The sequence below is a fragment of the Equus asinus genome, chromosome 2, assembly GCF_041296235.1.
Source record: "Equus asinus isolate D_3611 breed Donkey chromosome 2, EquAss-T2T_v2, whole genome shotgun sequence".
NCBI lineage: Eukaryota > Metazoa > Chordata > Mammalia > Perissodactyla > Equidae > Equus > Equus asinus.
Window position 1 is genome coordinate 85,661,010 of NC_091791.1, and position 19,986 is coordinate 85,680,995.

General features: G+C 43.6%; 1 protein-coding gene across 32 annotated transcripts in view; it reads right to left on the minus strand.

The window, feature by feature from the left end:
- The window catches only part of DISC1 (DISC1 scaffold protein), a 395,918-nt gene that overhangs the window by 220,275 nt on the left and 155,657 nt on the right, over positions 1-19,986 (minus strand). For 28 of the 32 annotated variants that reach the window (XR_011496343.1, XR_011496347.1, XR_011496346.1 and 25 more), the window contains 2 exons: positions 8,945-8,999; positions 4,354-4,456 (listed from right to left, as the gene is read on the minus strand). The exons of 1 other annotated variant lie outside the window; for it this stretch is intronic. Coding sequence is in view for 9 of the 31 variants with exons in the window: in XM_070492665.1 (XP_070348766.1) it covers positions 4,354-4,456; positions 8,945-8,999 (158 nt within the window). In the remaining 22 variants the exon portion in view is untranslated. Of the gene's footprint in view, positions 1-4,353; positions 4,457-8,943; positions 9,000-19,986 lie in introns of those variants that run through there. 3 more of the 32 variants (XR_011496356.1, XR_011496370.1, XR_011496369.1) reach the window with 3 other exon arrangements.

Consider the following 19,986-nt stretch of genomic DNA (forward strand, 5'->3'; position numbering starts at 1 on the left):
GAAAGCCGCAGGGGCAGTAGCTAAGAAATGGACTGCCGGTAATTTGGAGAATCCGTTGTACAAGGCAAAATAAAGTCTGAGGTATTGCGGCTTTTGATGTATTACCATTGTCTACCTTCTTATCTCATATGACCTAGACTCAAGAAGAAATGATGGGCTTTCTAGCTATTTTTGTTCATGTACATTGTACCACACTCAGCTGGAGATATTAATACCAATTAATACCCCCATGGCTCTTCTAAGTATCTACAGAAGGTTTTGTATACTAGCCTTCGTTTTTTCCTTTTTTATTGCTAGCATCCTAGTTAAGTCAGTGACTCCCGGTCCCCAGACATTCCCCCCTCTATCTCACCATGTACCAGACTGGGCTTCCTAAAGTCTGGCTTTGGTCATGTCATTACCCTGCTTAGAAAAGGGGTGGGGGGGATGGCTCCCCAATGCTTTGATCCTCAGCCTGCAATTCAGAGCCCTGTGCATCTGGGTCCTAACCAATGTGGACAAGCTTATTCCTACCATGATACTGACCCTATGCTCTAGTCAATCTAGACTACTCCTCCTCCCCAAAACACAGTCGTGCTTTTCCTCCACATCCAGGCCAACCCAGAACATCACTATCAAAGGGAATGGATCTTGTCCTGTCCAATACTGCACCTTTATTACCGAGAGCCAGGCCTGCACTAAGTAGGTGCTGGACGCCGTTCCCTGTGCCTGAAAAACTCTCTGACCACACCTTCAGTTCACAAAATCCTACTGCCTCCTTAGTTGCTGTGGCACTTTTTAAAACATGGCCCCAAAAGTCTTTGGCATACCTCCCATTGAAAGTTGTCATCTGTGTCCCTTTTCCCTTGAATCGGGCCCCAGGATAGCTTGACTGATAAATCCAACAGAAGTGACACCCTTATGGTCGTGCCCATCAAATTCTTTAATACTGCTCTCTTGGGTGGAAACTTCTTTCTCTCCCCTTGAGTGTGAGCTGGGCTTAGTCACTAAAGCAAAAGTGACAGTGTGAGACTTTGGAAACTAAGTCCTAACAAGGCACTGTGGCTTCTGCCTTGTTTGCTTTTGCTCTCAGATCACTTGCTTTGGGGGAAGTCAGCTTCCATGTCATGAGTGGCCCTATGGCATGGCCCATGTGGCAAGGAACCAAGGCCTTCTGCCAACAGCCTCGTGGATGAGCTTGGAAAGCAGATATTTCAGCCCCCATCAAGCCTTCAGGTGACACCATTCCCATCCTACTTCTTGACAGGAAGGTCGTGAGAGATCCTGAGCTAGAACCACCCAGCTAAACTGCTTCTGGATTCCTAACACCCAGAAACCGTGTGATGTAATAAATGTTTATTGTTTCAAGCTACTAAGTTTTAAGGTAATTTATCACACATTAACAGAGACACATACCAGTTCCTGAGTCCAGGCCTTAAAAATGAAGATACTTCCATTTCCTGTCTCTTGGAAGACTCACTCTTAAAACCTAGCAGCCATGTTGTAAAGAACCAAGCTGGATATAGTGAGGCTCACATAGACAGGAACCAACAGACAGACCAACCTGCTGGTCATATAAGTGCCCATCTTGGAAGTGGATTCTCCAGCCCCCGTTGAGCCATCTGAGCTATCTCTGCCAAGCGCTACTCAAATTGCAGATTCATGGGCAGAATAAACGATTGGTCATATTTTAAGTCACTAAGTCTTGAGGTGGTTCAGTATGCAGGAATTGATGATAAGAACAGATTTTGGTATCTGAAAGTGGAGTGCTGCTTAGAACAAACCCCTAAAATCTGAGGCATTGACATTGGGACCAGGTGGCAGGCAGAAGCCTAACAGGCTTCAGTGAAGGCTGAAAAAGAAACAAGAAAAATATTGGAAGCTGGAGGAAGGGGGACCCTTGTAATGTAATGACAGAAAGGCTGGTAACATTAACAAGCTGAAGTAAGGTAGAACAGAAATCCTCATGAAGTTAACCACATAGCCAAGGAGATTCCAGGCAGAATACAGAAGGGCCTACTGGCTTCTTGTCACAGCCCATAAAATGCAAGAAAAGAGAGAGGAGTAGTGTATTCTTAATACACTAATAAATATAAGTAAAATATAAATAAATATAAAGAAGCTAGGACTTGCTGAGTTTGAAAATAAAACTTTTTTTTTTTTGAGGAAGATTAGCCCTGAGCTAACTCTGCCAATCTCCTCTTTTTTCCGAGGAAGACGGGCCCTGAGCTAACATCCATGCCCATCTTCCTCTCCTTTATACGTGGGACGCCTACCACAGCATGGCTTTTGCCAAGTGGTGCCATGTCTGCACCCGGGATCTGAACCAGCGAACCCTGGGCCGCCGAGAAGCAGAACCACTTAACCAATGCGAACTTAACCACTGCGCCACCGGGCCGGCCCTAAAACTGTTTCTTATTCCCAGCCTCTGCAGATAGCAAATGCCTCTCAAATTAAGGAAGGGCCCCAGTGCATAGATCAAATCTAGAATGGGAGATCTAAGACAGTGAATCATAGAAAGTTTCAGACTGACAAAAGGCCCTCTAAGAATCTTAAGATCCTCTCCATTCAATAGGGCTTCTAAGACTCTCAAGGGCATTGTCCCTCAGCATTCTCACAGGGAGCACAAAATAGAGAAAGGCTTCTCTTGAAGAGTTTGTCCTGTGGCTTCTGTCTAATAGAGTGAGGGTTTGCCACTCCGAAGGTACTCCAATAGGCCCGTCAGGATCCCAGTGGAAGAAACTTTTCACTCCTCGGGCCCTCCCTGCCGTGAGTATAGCTCAAAAGGAAACAGAAATCGCATCATGTGCAGAAGTTGCAGAAGAATGATGACCCCCCCCCTGCCAAGAGCACAACCCACGGGGTTAGCCCAGTGACTAAAAGGCCGGGTCACCAAGGGCCTAAAGAGGAATCAGGAAACAGGAGGTCAAGGCGTGAGTTCCCATCCCAGTTAATTCAGGTCATCCCTCCTCTGATCAGGCCTCACCGATTCTCTCAGCAGATCAAAGAACTAAACAGAAAACCCAGGCCCCGTATGCAATATACCATCTTAAGAATTTTCCCCAGGATTCTAAAAAGAGATTATTCACATCTGAGACAGGGACCTCTCTGCTGCCTGAATGATGCATCTCCTCCTTTGGGCTTAATAGAGACACATCCACCTGTATTCCTAGGAAAGATATATTGATTAGGAAAGGCAAAAACCCTAACTCAGAAGCAAGATGATGTTCATCTTCTTTTTTCTCTGAGCAAATGGGGCCATAATTCCAAGTAAATGGCATGTGAAGCTGTTAAGAGCCAAGCCCCACATTCACATGTCGACGTTCTACTGGTTGTAAATAACACGTGTGACTGCACCAGGGACCAAATTGCTCTGTAGCTGCCAACATTAGTTGTTTAATGATCTGAAGAGCAGAAGCTGCCAATTATTGTATTCCTTCTTAAAATGCCATTTAAAACCCATACATGTAATTATTATATCTTTTCGTTAAATTTTTATGATTCTTCTGAAGCTGATGAGCTGTGGGCTCATTCAACCTATAAAACTCAGAGAATCCTGGAGGATGTCATGCAACTGAGCTAAAATCCATGTATCACACCTGGACTCTAGACCCCGACCTGCCACCACTCAGCTGAGTGAGTAAACCCAACCAAAGGACATACCCCAGGGCCTCAATCTCCCCATCTGTTCGTTGGGATCCCAGCATCTCTCCCACCTTCCTAATACAGCTGCTGTGAAAATAAAATAAAGTAAAAAGTGCTGAGGCATGTTTAAAAGCACTGTTCAAAAGAAGAGTAAGATACTATTTTCAGAGACTCGTGTTTGCAACCTAGTGATTAATGGAAAAACATACCCCTTAATAACTACCAGATTAAGGAGGGATTATGATCCATGGAAGATCCTCCAAACATCTATCACCAATGACTAGACTGTTAACATGAGCGCATCTCCTTGTCTCATGTTATTACTCCTTCCCCCTACAGGAAGGGTTGGTCACATCCAATAATCCTTCTTGAGCATCTGCAGATACATAACGTTATGTAAACATCAGCTAGACTTATATGGCATACAGAGTACATCTAAACTCTTAAAGAAACAGAAACTGGAAATCTAAAATAGGGTACCTACACAAATAGCGTATTTTATAATGTGCGTGCACGTGTATTTTTCAAAGTCTCATCCATCCTTGAATAAGGAGATCGCGTTGCCCATTTATTCCATGGATTTTAGTGAGACTCCCCAGGAAAGCTCTGAGGTGTCTGAGTACGACATAAGGAACAGGTAGACTGTTCATCAAGGACAGAATAGGGATGTGGTGCTGGTTGTCATGGGTCCACTCCACCCGCTTCAGTGTCTCCTGTATTTCCAGTTACCTGATACGGCAAGCATTTTGGCCTCCAGCAGCACTGGGAGTTGGGTTTCAATATCGTTAAGTTTCTTCCTCAGAGTACTGCAGAGTCTCTCACTCAGACAGATCTAGAGGGAGAGAAACAGCCACCCATCATCGTTTATTCATCAGAAGGCACAGAGCAGCCAGGTCAGAGATTTCTGGGTTTATAAGTAATTAAGAGGGGTGATAAAGAGAAAGTGGAGGGGAGTTCTTAAAAAGCCAACAAAGCAAAAGAAAAAGGAAAAAAGGAAGGAAGGAAAGATCAATAAAGCAGCACTGGCATATTCCAAACACAGGTCCTACACCTTCCCCCACACCCAAACACAAAACAGACGTGAGCTAACACAACAGGGCGCAACCACAAACTAAAACCACCTCACTACTGTGGCTGCCCCTGCCCCAGAGGCACTGACTCCCTCCTTCTGAAACACTCTTGCCCCACTGGCTTAGCCCACTCACTCCTTCAGGGCTCTGCTCAAATGTCACCTGGGCAGAAAGGCCTGCTGATGACCTGGTACAGCAGCAGCCCCCTCTGCCCGCCCTCCCCTTCCGCCTTTCCCTGCTCGATGTTCTTCCATAGCATCCTCTCCAGCTGACACACTATTTATTTTAATTCCTTTGTTTCTCTGTTGTCTCTCTCTGCTAGGATACAAGATCAATGTGAGCAGGGACTTGGCCCCGTGTTCGCACATGGTAGGCAGTAAATAAGGTGCACAGATGTTGAGACCAAGGGCAGAGCGGCACGCGAGATTGAATTACTCAGAGATGCTGTCTAATGAAACTTTGAGGGTAGATGCTTGCTGGCAAGTCAGATTTGATCGATTCAGTGAGTGGATCTCAGTGAGGTTTGCAGGTTTTACCATTTCTTTTTCCAGGACACTCCAAACACTTCCTATATTTTTCTTTGCTTTTTCAAAAATAGCAAAAATCTTAAATTTCTGCTTCTTTTTTATCAAATGTCTTCGGATAGCTTTCATTTTGTTTGAAGCTAAAACATCGCAAATTTTTTCTTTTGTTGAAAGCTAAAACCACATATTCAATTGATATCTCTACTCAGATTAATGAGCTACCTAGAAAAACTTCCAGTTCAACAAAAGCATACAGCACAGTTGACGGGGTGATACACAAAGGATGTTATCTGGAAGCATTCCTCTTTTCTTGCTAAAAATCTAAGATTCCAGTTGGATTCACAGAGCCCAGAGAAAATATAAAATTTAATTTCCCCAGAAGATTCTAGATCTTACTAGCTACCATCAGTTTGAGATTGAAATTGAGATTGTTTTTAGAATCAAAGACATCACCCGTCCTGCCTAAAATGCTACGCCATATCTCCCATGGCCTTAAACATGGTTTTTTTTCCCATTAAGTGACTGTAATTTCCTAAATCTCTTTACAAAACCCACTGCCTCTCTCTCTCTTTTTTTTTTTTTTTTTGAGGAAGATTAGCCCTGAGCTAACTACTGCCAGTCCTCCTCTTTTTGCTGAGGAAGCCTGGCCCTGAGCTAACGTCCGTGCCCATCTTCCTCTACTTTATAGTAGTGGGACGCCTACCACAGCATGGCTTGCCAAGTGGTGCCATGTCCACACCCGGGATCCGAACTGATGATCCTGGGCAGCTGAGAAGCAGAATGTGCGAACTTATCTGTTGCGCCATTGGGCCGGTCCCACCATAAAACTCACTCTCGATGAAGGTAACAGGGTGGTGGCCTCTAAACCAAAGCTTGTACCAGCATTACTGAACAGCTACATGTCCAAAGAGATTAATTTCGAGACCCTTTTGATAGTCCTGAGATTTGTCAGGAAGTCACAACTGGGAGTTAGAAGGAAGACACTCTGAACACCTTCCCCCCAGCACTGTCTCAAGTTGGCTCGATGCCTGATGACTGGCACATCCCCTCCCATTCGTCTAAGAATGTCACGGGAAGTCTGAAAACATTTCTGTTAACTCCCTAACACCAGCCATAATTCTTATGTCTCAACCAATGAATGTCCTGTGTTTCTGATTTTAGTTAACAGTATCTCTTAATCATAACTGGGTCAGTTTCTCCTTTGTTGAGCAAATCTATCCTTCAAGCTGTCACTATTAATATGAAACAACCTCTCTAAATCTTATTAAATGGCAATGCACATTCTTTCAGGCGCTGCTGGATGTAATCTAATATCTACCAATCTCCAGATATCTCATTTATTTCCAACTATTTCTTCCATTTCATTTATCCCTCAATTACCTTTGGTTTGGGTAACCCCATAAGAGTTGAAGAAATATAATGAGTGGAAGGACGGTTCCACCTCCCTTTGAGGGAGGAATGGAAAGAATATCAAATCTATATATCTAATACTATAAAGAAAGAAAACTGTCAAGCTGCAATCTCTACTTCAAGGTCACCAGCCAATCAAGTTCAAAGCAGAAGCTTGTTTTGTGTGACTAGGCAGTTTTTCTTTAATTCTCTGTAGACTAATATGTGACCCCCATACACACACACATTCATGGATGTGCGCACACACACACACACACCCCTATACACACACATACACGCCCCAGAAAATCTGCATTTCCTTTTATTTTCAAATAAAATTGGACCCTGAGGAACTCATTATCAAATGGAGCTTTTACATTTACATTTTAAAATCCTAAATATGAATTCCTTAATTTTATGGAAAAGCAAGGGAATTATAAGTTCTTTATAAATGCATTAGAGAAGGTATGCAAACAAAGCTAACCACTTTTGGCATTTGGGCAAAGCCAGTAGCTTTAACAGTAGCTGAGAGCATCAGCAAGTCCCAGCATCGTGTGCCTATGGGCATATGTGTGTGAACACAATATTAAATGTCATAAAAACACACACACATATATAAACACCATCTGTATTATGTAACATGCACACCTGCATTCTCACAGCTGGAATACAGACTCATTCATATGACACACACACTATTTCTGATACTCAATACACCCAAACCCAAGTCCTTCCACCTTTTAATTCTACACAGAAATTAGGCCACGCTGATACATGGCACATATTTACAGAAGAAAACACAGGAGAAGGAATACATCTATCACCTTCCCCATCCAGGAAGCTGCGGCCTCCCCTCACCTCCCTGGGCATCGCCTGGAGGTCACAGTGGCAGAGATCGATAGGGCCATGAATACTAGCGGGCGACATTGCTGTGACTTGTCAGGCAGAAATCAGGTCTCCTCTCTAACACTCCCTCTCCTGATTCATACAACAAAATTGGTAAGCCAAATCTGTCTCTGTTGCCCCTACAGGTGTGCAGGGGAAAAGGTCTTGGCCCCGGCCAGCATGGGAGCCTAAGACAAAAGTCCTTTACCAGAATTGCCTGGGGACTCCGGTCCTCGCACTGCCTGGAATAAAGCAGAGCCTTGAGTCTCATCCTGCTCTTCTTCTTTGGGTGAACGTTCGTGGAAAGTTCTCCAGGAAGGCAGAGCAGGATTCAAACATGCCCGGGGCCCTGGCCCCAATGCTGTCTAATGGATAAGACTTACCCCTACCAGGAAGCTCTCCTTTTATGCGGGGCATAACGGCCCGTCAAACTGCTGCTGTGTGATTTTTAGCAAAATCTTTTAAAGCTGTTTTCAGAAATGAATTAGACACAAAAACTGGGAAAAGGGTCAGACTAACTGGACATTTTTGCCAACAACACATCGGCAGTCTAAGCTTAGCTGTGGTGATCCGCAAGACCATAGCAGCTCTTCCTGATCTCTTTCCCTGGGCACTGAGAACAAGAAAACCTTCCTTCCAGGCCAGGAGACTCTTGTCTGCTTTGCTTTCTGCTCCAAAACCTCTTCTTTTTACATTTGGATCATCTTATAAGCACCCCTGATCCCCAGACCTAACACAACTAATTAATGATTCATACCTAGTTCTCTGCGACACATTTAGCAATAATTCAAGGAGTAATGGCTCCTACCATACAGTTTCCAGTAATTCAGTTGGGTAGGACTATCTCTGTAGGGAAGGGCTCTGTTTTGGAAACTGTGGTTATCCTAACTAACCGTGACACTGACTATTTAATTGAATGGACTGTGTGCTCCCAGAGAATATTGAAAGAGTGCTCTATCTCTACACAAACTCAGCTTCTGATATGAAGTACAAATGGCAGATAAGATAGGCAGATAAAATCATTCCGAAGTCAACTTAAAAACTTTAAAACACAAAAGACAACATACCATTTCCGTTTGTTTGTGGGGAACCTGAACCCTGCCTTTCCAGGAGGAAAAGTAATTAATTTGTCAGATTATCCCCATCCAGAAAGGCTTTTGAAGCAAAGACATTTGGTTGTGCACAGCACAGTCGTTTCCATTCCCCAACATCAACAGCTTGTTCTGAAGCAAAGGCCAAACTAGTTAATTCCCAGGGGGACCACAGGTTGGGACCTCTACCATGGGAACAGCCCTCGCCCCTGGCTCTTTGGCTCATCGTTTGGCCTGTAGAATGGCTTTGCCAAGTCCACATTTCTTCCAAAGCCCAGGTGTCCTATGAGTTAGACACGAAATTAAGTCAAGAGAAAACTTCAGAGATTTCCTTAGAAAATTGGCATAAAAAGGTACTTACCTTGGCAGTGATTTCTTTAAGTGACAAGCTGAGGGATTTTATCCTTTCCTGGAGGCTAGAAGAATTAGAAAGAGGACATTGGTCTTCTTGGCATCATAGTTCAATACCACCACATAGGGAACACTATGAAACATGGACCTTCCGTCAGCCCAATGGCTGAAGAAGCACATTAGGAAAGATGATGCCAAATTGGTTCCATTTGACAGTGGAATTAATACACTACTAGGAATCAGATTTCCCCTCCTTAATTGTGCTCTACTGAAGTAGTATTAAAATCTGTTATCATTTCCACACATATACTGATAGGGTGACGGCACAACCCAGATGTGCTCCTGGCATCAAAGGATTAGAATTTACATTCCTGCAACTACCTTTCAAGAAGGATGGTCCACACAGGGTAGTGTTTCACAAGCAGGTAATCAAATATTACCTATTTGGGCACACTGTGCAATTCAAGCAATATGCATGTACTAAGCCCCTTCTGTGTTTGGCAGTGAGGTGGAGCACATAGGAGATACATATATTTAAAGTACATCTAAAATAGAATTCCCTTACTCTTTAGGCTCTCCCCAGCTTCTTTTTCTTCCTTAGCATTATTCACCTTGGCATATTCATTTATTCATGTAATTTCTCCCTCCCCCCATTGGAATATAAGTTCCACAATTGCAGCAACTATCTGTTGTGTTCACTCCTGTATTTGCAGTGCTTAAAACAATTCCTGGAGCTCAGGCACTCAATCAATATCTGCAGAGTGAATGAGTGAACGAAACTAACACTCAGACCTTATTCTCAACATTGTTATCTAATGGAGAAGAAGTTCATGCAGACAGTCAACTATAATATAAAGCAAGACAAAAAAATTACTATAAGGGGAATAGAAACCCAATACAGGATGAAATTGCTGCATAAAAACTGTCACTGGTAGAATATTGTCTCCATGCCAGCAATGGAGCAATAACTTGCACAGCAATTTAGAAATCAGGGGATTGGTGGGAAAGCTTAACTGAAAGAAGTGGAAAATGAGCTGAGCCTCAAAGCAAAAAGAAAGAAGAAAGCAATTTCACCGAGAAGATGAACCCAACTGGGCCAAAAGGTTCACATGGTGAATTGTGAGAGATAAAGTTAAAAAGGGGAATTATTATTTTTAATAGAAAGGGAGGGGGGAGGAAAGGAGTGGGAGGTCTACCTGCATTTGTAATGTTTGCTTGCTTATTTATTTAAAAAATAGATGGCGAAAATGCTAACATTTGTTTAATTTCAGTGGTAGGAAAATGAGTATCTGTTACAGTTTTCAGTTTGTTTGGAATATTTACAATTAAAATAATTTTTAAAGGACTATCAAGGACAAGCTATAGTCAGTATTGAATGCCAGGCTAAGGAGTTCTGAGCTTTATCCCAGAGGCTATGGGAAATCCTTCCATTTTTGAGGAGAACAATATGAAAGAAATGGATTTTTTTCTGGGAAATTAACTGGGCAGCACTATGAGAGATGACCTGGAGGAGGAAACACTGAATGTGACAAACCAGGCAGGCACCTTCAGCAAAAACCCAGCTGTGAGGTCCAAGGGCCTGCACAGAGGGATAGAAGTCGGAAAGGAGAAGAAAGGGGGGTCCTTTGATGATGATGCTGAAAAGCAGCAAGAGCATCTAGAGCCTCTCGTGTATTCATTCATTCACAAACTCATTAATTCTTCCAGTATCTACTGGGCACCTAGTAAGGGAGGAAATTGGAGCTTAGAGGTATGGCTTCCTGCCCTCAACAGCTCACTGCTGCTAGACAGGAGCCCAAAATGCAAAAAGACAAAGTTACAAGTACCAAAAGAGAAGTGGTCACTTGGTAAAATGGTGAGCTACAGAGGGGGACTGTCAGGTTTCTGGAATATGTAGGGGAGGGGGGTCAGGAAAAGCTTCCATAGCAGGGGTTGCAAAGTCTCAGAGCAAGCTCATCAATTTGCTGATTGTTGTTGCTCTTCAACCATAAGAACTGGTTCTGAATGTTATCACCTCCACCAATGTGTGACTTCTAAGTACAGTAAACTCATTTCAATTAAAAATCCCCCAGAAATGGTGCAGGTACATTCTAAACAAAGCCATTCCCACTCTAGACCTACATTCAACAGAGGAGAGTGTCCTAGCTGAGCTGAGGTCCGCCCAGAGGGAGGAGATGAGAGGCGACGAATGGTAGGGCATGTGGCAGCAGACTTTTCTGAATTCAGGAGTCACAATATGGCAAAAATCAGTGTGCTGGATGGGAACAGTGTGGAACAGCATGTGGAGTCCTGCCTGGAGAATTCTACACCCTGGCTGGATGGAGACTGGATCTTTCGAAGGGAGGTAAGTCTGAGTGGCGTATAACACAGAGAACGAGGAGCAGACTTGAGATGTTGGGGAGAGAAGGGCAGAGGGTGTCAAAGATTGGTCTGTATCCATTTTGCCTCTGATCCTAGTAGCAGCACCAGCTATGTGTGCTAATGTCTGCTCTCCAAATTTAAAACCTTCCTTAAACAGAAATGCACTTTCCCTTGCCAGGCTCATGGGAGTCCATTCAACCAATAACTTTCCAATAAAGGGTTCACCACAAAATTGTTCCTATGAGACCATTTAACAGTATCTTATACATAGGTGTTCCCAGCCACACACAAAGGCTAGTTCATGCAGTAACAATGAAGATAGTTAGGTAGTGGGTGCACTTACTGACACTGAAAATTTAGCTGACCAAAATGGCAGTGCCTTTAGCTAATGCCCAATAGGTCAAGCGCCATCCTTCCAGGGGTTGACACAATTCACTGGTCTTGGCTCAGCTCTGGCCCTAGCCCAGAAAGAAAATTCATCTCCTCTCAAACATTCATGTTAGAGCAGACAGGCAGTGATGCAGATAATTGAATGCATTACTTTATATTTGATTTGATTTCTATTTAATTTATTTAATTTATGCTATATTACTTTTTGCAGTAGAATTACCTTTCTAATTATGTTTTGCTCAGGCTAATATTAACATTACTTGCATCCCTGGGGTATACACAGAATGAAAGCAACAGGGGGCAGGAGAATATGAATAATCTACATACCGTGCCAGTGGTTTTCACGCTATTTTTAGTAGTAGAACTCTTGCAAAGAAAATTTTATCCAGAACTATAATATATAACATAGATAACAGAGGATCTGTTGTGATTGAGGTGGGGTGTCTGGCCTGAGGTGCAAGTGATGTCACATTGACCCTCACACACTTAATGCCACCACCATCACCCTGTGGTCCCCAAACCACGACTCCAGGAGCCAGAAAATACATTGAAAAGCACCAAATTAGATGAGTTAACTGTTTCTAAACAAGAGTTACATGTACTCAAGTGATTAAAGGTAATCCTCATGTTTCTTTGAAGCTTGCATATTGTTAGTGACAAAGAAGAACTATCCTCTCAGATCAAATTATGCTGTACCCTGGAAACACATAAGTGGTCTCTACAATTAGCAGATAATGTTTCGACAAACACACCAGACCTAATTTACTCAAATGAGTAACTTCGTTCAAAGCAGCCACCCTACAAATAGTAATATCAAACATTTATTGAGCATTTACTGTGTCCCAGACACTCTTCTGTGTTCCTTACGTAGATTAGCCTTTGAAATTCTCATAACTCTAAGTCAGTACTATAATGTATACATTTTCAGACAAGAAAACTCAGTCAAAGAGAGATTTAAGTAACTTTCCTAGGCTTAACCAGCTGGTAAATGGGTAAATGATAACCCAGGCAGTCTAGCTGTCTGTTCTCCTAACCAGTAAACTATACTACCTCTCCTAGAAGCTGTGTACTTCTTCGAAATATGCTGTCACTGTCCAGACAGATTTTTAGAACTCTGTTTTAGAATTATGTTAAATTTACAGTACAATGTCATTATTTGGAAATGCATATTATTCTTTACTCACAAACTGGTGTTTAAATCACATGACCAGAATTCACCCTCAACAAATGAAGCCTTAGAAAAGTTGAGACTGCTGACGAAAACGCACTACAGAGAAAGCCCAGCAGTGGCAGATGGGCCTGGGGCCCCAATGGCGACAGGAAATTGAATGCAACGGGGTCATTCAAGATTGATTGTGCCCCCCTCCCCACCCAATTCATTGTGCTGGTGTCCTCAGAATGGGACCTAATTTGGAGGAGATAGTATCTTTGCAGAGACAGTCAAGTTAAAGTGAGGTCATTAAAGTGGGCGCTAATCCAATATGACACGTGTCCTTATGGAACAGGGAAATTTGGAGACACAGACAGGCACACACAGAAGGAAGTCACTGTGAAGAGACACAGGGAGAAAAGGCCATCTACAAGCCAAGGAGAGAGGCCTGGAACAGCTCCTTCCCTCTAGTCCTTAGAAGAAACCAACCCTGCTGACGCCCTGATCTTGGACTGCCAGCCTCCAGAACTGTGACACAATAGATTCCTGTTGTTGAAATCGCCCAGTCTGTGGTCCTCGTAATGACAGCCTCAGTGGGATTTTCCATTTTTAATAGTATGATTAATCCTATGTGTTATTAAGATCCTACATACTGGCGCTCCAGGGTCCAAGAAGAAAAAAATCGCTACTGTATCTGGCAGCAGCCAGACAACGGGAGACACAACAGCTCTTTTCTTTGCTTCAGACTAACAGACGGTTTCACTTTCAACTCGCCCAAGTGGGAGACTGGGAGCTGCCACAACAATACACACGTGCAGAATGTAAACACTCTTGTTGGTAGTGTAGGAGCTAAGGATTCTGAGGGGTGGCTATGGAAGATTTGATGCGAGACTGTCTTTGATTTTTTAAAAAATGATATGGGATCCTCAGGTTGGTATAGGAGCTCTCAAACGCCTTAGCTCCACGTCAGAAATGAAAAAGGGCCCCCTTCAATGCCCCTGCAACATCACAGGAAGAATGCTACCACTGATGTCAAAAATCTCAGTAATGAGAAATTCAGTTTGGGGGAGGGGGAGATTGCTTTTCAGCAATAATTAGATGGGAAAATGGAGCTGAAGTCAATCCCAGAAACTAATCTAAATAGTACAAGCCAAGACTTGGTCAAGGGCCAGAATGAGACATTTATGCAGGAGAATATCAGCCAGGCAATTTGGGTTCAACGACTTGGGGTGAGAAACAAGTCTAAGGAGGAACCACCTGTGCTGCCACCACTCTGGCCCAAGCCACCCCACCCTCCTCTGAAATGCTGAGTGGCCTCTGAACTGGTCCCCTGCTTTTGGCCCCACCCCTCTCCAGTCTCTTCTCAAGACTGTAGCCAGAGGGCGCCTTCTCATGCCCATCAGATAAAATGTCACTGGTCAGCTCAAATCCCTGTTCCAATATGTCCAGGGGAAGCCAAGTCCACAGGGACCAACATGGCCCATCTCCCATCACATCTCTGACCTCCTCTCCCACAAAGCCCTCCTTCGCTCACTCTGCCCTGCCACATGGGCCTCCTGACAGCTCCCAATCTGTCTTGGTTGGCACAGGCCCCTCAGCCTGAGTGTTCTCCCTGCAAGACACACAGAAGGCCAACTCCCTCCTACCTTCAAGTCCTCGCTCTGACCTTATCCTCTCAGGGAGCCCAGCCTAACTGCTCTACTTAAGACTGCTAATTTCCCATCCTTTTCTACATTTTCCCCCCATCGCATTCACCACCTACTAACCTACTAGGGAATTTACTTATTTGTTGTTTATTGTTTACTTCTGCCTTTCCCACTTGGAAGAAAGCTCCACGAGGGCAACGATTGTCCATGGAGAAGTACTGGCACAGAGTTAACTGACATTCGCTTAAGGATGACGCTCACCTTCTTGTCTTCTGTCTAAGGAACAGGTGGGGCATGGCGGGAACATCCTCACCTCTCTGAGAGTCATGCCTAAACCACAGGATGGTGAGAGGCTCCAGCCTTGTCCCCACCTCCACCACTGCCCCAGCACGAGTGGGCATGAAAGGCCAGCCCTGCTCGTCACAGGTGGAGCTTCATGTGAGAAAGAAGATGTAAAAACAGTCTCCTCCATAAGATCTCCTCTCCTTTTTCTAAACTTCATCTCTTAGATGTCTCACTCTCTTTGACATATCTCTTTTGGATGGTTTCTTTTCATAGCGGGTGAACTGTGTCCCTCTAAAATTGATATATTGAAGTCCTAACCTCCCATATCTCAGAATGTGACCTTATTTGGAAATTGGGTCATTGCAAATGTAGTTGGTTAAGATGAGGATGTTAAGGTGGGCTCTACTCCAATATAACTGGTGTTCTTATAAAAAGGAGAAATGTGGACTCAGGAACACACAGAGGGTAAGACAGTATGAAGAGACACAGGGAGAAGATGGTCGTTTACAAGTCAAGGAGAGGGATTTGGAACAGATGCTTCCCTCCGAGCCCTCAGAAGGAAGTGGCGCTGCCGACACCTTGATCTTGGACATCTAAACATGAAAACTTTCTGTGTTTAAGCCATCCATTGGTGGTCCTTTGTAATGCAGCCCTCGCTAACCTTCTGCAAAAACCTATAGCTACACTAGGCATCTATTTGATTAAAGAAACCCATGCCCCGAATCAAATGGCAACTAACAACTCTTTACTCCCTGTTTCTCCAGATGCTGCCACTTAGGGAGGCAAAATTCAAGAACCTTATGACAAACTTGAATCTGTGACTCTCTCTTAGTAATACTTTCCAAACTTCCCATAGATCCAGGCACCAGATCTTCCTTACACTTAGAGTGAAGCATCTACAGGGCCAAAGGTCCATGCCCACCCAGAGCTGGTCCCGACTGCCCAGACCAGAAGTGCCTTCCCCAAGAGCCAAGAGCCCGCTTCCTGCCAGGGCCTCTTCTCAGGACAGTCCGCCCAAGGGTGGACCCCACTGCAGCACACATACCTCCAGTGAGCAACGCGCAAGCAGTGGCTACTTTGAAGGGGAGGTATCTACATGTAAAAGCCCATCACGGTGCAGGACACACCCCAGGTGGGAAGACAAGGTCGCAGTACCCTTGGTCCTCTTCCTCCAGGCCACACGTGTTGGGCGGGCCTGGATGGACTCCTTTATGGTCACGGCCTAGAGAAACTACCTCTCACCCTATGTGTTCATTACGCTTCCTCCTGCCACCGCTAGCCCAGCCATGACCGCCCTTAGCACCAGCCGCGGCCCTAGGCATTAGACTCACATCACAAGTGCCAACCATGTACCTGCCCCGAAGATGACCCTTTGAAGAACAAAGGCTCTTATCTGTCCCTACTCTTATCTGGACTTTTGCCGCAAAAGAATATTAGTGACGCTCAAAGAATTCCACCACCATCCTACTAACTTTCTGCAAGATTTCAAACAAGTCCCTTTCTTCTGGGTCTCTATTTCCTCACCCGCAAAATGAGGAGGCTCGACTATGTTATTTCTACAACCTTCCAGTCCTACCATCCAAGATTCTTTTGCTGTTCTACCAATCAAGATTCTTTTACTAATATCATTTTATTTGTAGACATTTAGAGAATCTAAAAGACACATAGATTGTATAAACTGCCAGATAACATTTGTGACCAAAGCAAAAATATAGGCCAGATGCCTCATTTTTGCTAAGCAAGGAAGGCACGAGTTTTTCAGCCCTCAAAACTGAGTTGTCTGCTGGTGGTTGCCCATCCATCTTCCTGCCTGCATATACCTAGCCTTATGCTGAAGTCCTATTTTAGCAAAAAGCTATGGGAGAGGAGGAATATCAATTTTGTCTCCAAACAGCCTTCTCCCTGCCCCCTTTCTCTCTCCCCACTCACAATCCCCACCCCCACCCCCCCCCCCCCGCTGTCTTGTTTAGTAAAAATAAGTTTAAGAATGAGAGATTGTTACCAAAGCAAACCAGAAATGACATAAAGGGCAAAATGACAGCTACCCTAGCATAGGCGCTACTCGGGTCTTGAAACAAACAAATGAAAATACAGGAATCCATTGACATTAACAACCTTGCCAATTACTGCTCAGTCCTCCAACCTTCTGCTGGGGGCAAGTGGTTACAAAAATGACAGCAAAAACTGCCTTAGGAAATGCAGGATTTTATCTACTTGGCCTTTTTCCTTCCTTGGACCCTTCTCTCCTCACAGCTGATAATGTCACATGTCACTGGTGGGACATACTTGGGGCACAGACAACAAAAATGCCAAGAATTCCTCCGGGCTTCACATGATCTCATAAAGGCACAGTAGGGCACATATACTCATCAGGAGAAAGCCATTCCATTTGGCTATAAAAGCTATCGAGCTGGTTATCTGAGCCAGTGACTCCCGGGGAAGGCTGCATGGTGCAGTGGAGAGAGATTTGTACCAAGAGGTGGAAGACCCAGCACCTCTGCTGGCCACCCTCACCACCTTTGGCACAGCACGCAATCTCTTTCCTGTCCAGCAGTGGGATGCGAGTCTGACGTTAGAGCTGCACACATGACAGACACTCACGTTTATGCCGGTCAAACAGCTGGCTCACCTTTGGAAGATCTTGGGCAGAATGAAGTATAGAAAAAGTTTTAAATAAATCATTCATACAAATAACCATACCTTTATTAGAATAAGAAAATATTTTAGAGTAATCTAACAGAAATTGAGCAGCGGAATTTTTAACTAGGGTGAAGTAAATATATTTGGCGTTTTCCTCTCTGGCCCAATCAAAGGAGATTAAATGAAAGAACCGAAACAAAACAGGCCAGCGAAATCCTCCGACTTACAGCCCGTCATTCTTTCTCTGGATATGGATCACATTAGTGACTCATATCCTTAGAGAACCTTCCTCTGAACTTCAGGGATCCCATGGCCAAACTTTAACTAGGACACTATATTCTGTCACTCTTGAGTCTTTACGGTAAAGCCCACCTTCTCCAACTACCTCGGCCAACTCATATTGAGATGTCAAATTTCATAAGACTATAAACTCTGTGTGATAAAATCCATCTATGTAACTTACAGAAGTACTCCTAAAAGGAGAGAGGGAAAGTGAGGGAAAACAGGGATTTCCAATTTCTTAGAAAAGACTTCCTGGGGTCAAGGTGCTGATGGGAAAATATGGTGCAGAGGAAAATAACCCTAAAATTGAATTTACTGGATTTGCAGAATTTTCCAGATTTGCTCGTACAAATAAGATATAGCATAAATGCATGCACACGTGCACACACGCACACACACACACACGCTTGCCTCACATCATCTCTTGCCAGTTCCCATCCCCAGTGGGAAACTCTGCCTGACATTAGAGTCACAGCTTCCATCTAAGTCCAGTTCTATCAAAAATCACAGCTTTATTTTCAACTGATTAACTTGGTATTTGGCTTATGCGAATACTCCAAGTGTTAATTCATCCACATCTTGCTCACTGCCTCTGAAACAATCTTATTCCAAATTGAAACTACAATTCATGTGCCAAAAACATTTGACTTACAGACATTTGTCTGTAAGCGATTTTACTTGTTTAATAAAGAAGAAATGAGAGCAGGAGTCAAAAATATGAACAGCCTTATGTCCGCATCATAACTGCTCTCCTTTGTACCCCTTCCTCCCAAGGTGTTTAATGATACCTTTTAGCACACAATAAGAAAAATTGCTGGCCTCCTATTTTTTGAAGACTGGTAACCAAGCCGCTCCACATTTTCAACTATTGTCATAACCCAAATGTATTTCAATATTCAAACAAAATTTTAATTCTGGGGCTCTCAAGTTCTTCTCCACAAAAATCCTGTGAGTTCAATCCTCAAAAGACTACAATTCGATCCAAGGAGGATATGATCCTCCCTCTACTAAGTGATGCAAAGGCAACTTCAGATTTCCATTTTAATCACTCTCCCCCTAATTCTATTTAATAAGTAATGTCCCATTCCTCCCAGAGCTTTTTAAAGAAATACCCTGAATTGCTTGTGTTTCCATTTAACACTAATTTTTTTTTAACGTATGCTGTTTTTCCTAAATTTCTAAACATGTATACTTTCCATAACTATGAAGCTTGCCCAAAAGGTTTTACTTTCTGCTTTGGGTTTGTTATGCTTTTCTGAACCATCTTTAATGATCTGCCGTATGGCCAAGAACAAGCACATGCACAGCTAAAGCCTGCAGAAACAGTTTAACTTTTACATTTCTCCCAGGCTTTCTCAAAATCCGATGACAAAGCAACAGATCAGTCAGATTCCAGAACCAGGGGGATATTATCAATTTCATTTCCTAAAATGTTTTAGCGGGTAAACTTAAGATTAACACATTTTATTGAATAAGGATTGTGAAAATAGACTGTTGAGCAAAATGAATGAACAGCAGGAAAAAATCCAGTTGACTCAACAAGGAATTGATTAAGAAATCAAACACCAGTATCAGTACGACTCAAAGAGGAAGCTGAGGACTGTGGCAAAAAGGAAGCACGAGGTGGTAATGAGAGTGGGCAGCCAGGATGAACCCCTCAATGAAAACAAGCACGCACAGAAGGCGCAGGGCCGCCCTGCCGGCATCTAAAGGAAACCTTGAGGTTCTGGTTCAGGTCCTCCCAGTAGCCTAGGAATCAGCACAGGAGAGATGAAACACCCCTTCGGCAGCTCAGAAAGGAGGTGCTGTTAACTGATTACATTCCCAGCCAGCACGGAGCAGGATTTCCCTGCTCACTTGAAAAGGGTCTGTCTGAGCACAGCCCAGTCACCTTCTGCTGAAAGAGCGTCCAACTTTCAGCACAAGGTCTGAAGGACAGTTTAGTCGGGTGTATTAAATTAACATCTGAAGAGTTAAAGCGGGGAACAGGAACATACGAGCCACAAACAGGAAAACATTCTTGGAATATGTGAAGAATAAGAAAATAAAGAAGGGGAAGAGAGGATTGTAGAAGACACACAAATTACAAAGAAATTAAGTACAGAACAGCTCTCAAGGTGATAAATAATGGAAAACAAAAACTGAAATTGACTAGAAGAAAACCTTTTAAAACAGGCCACGTGCTTTCACGTATGCCGAGAGCTGACTTCCAGTTGCAATATTAGGAGAACTAGCTACAATCATTCTAAAATAATTATCTCCCATCTTTGAGGATCCTTGGGGGCTCCAGCTGAAAAT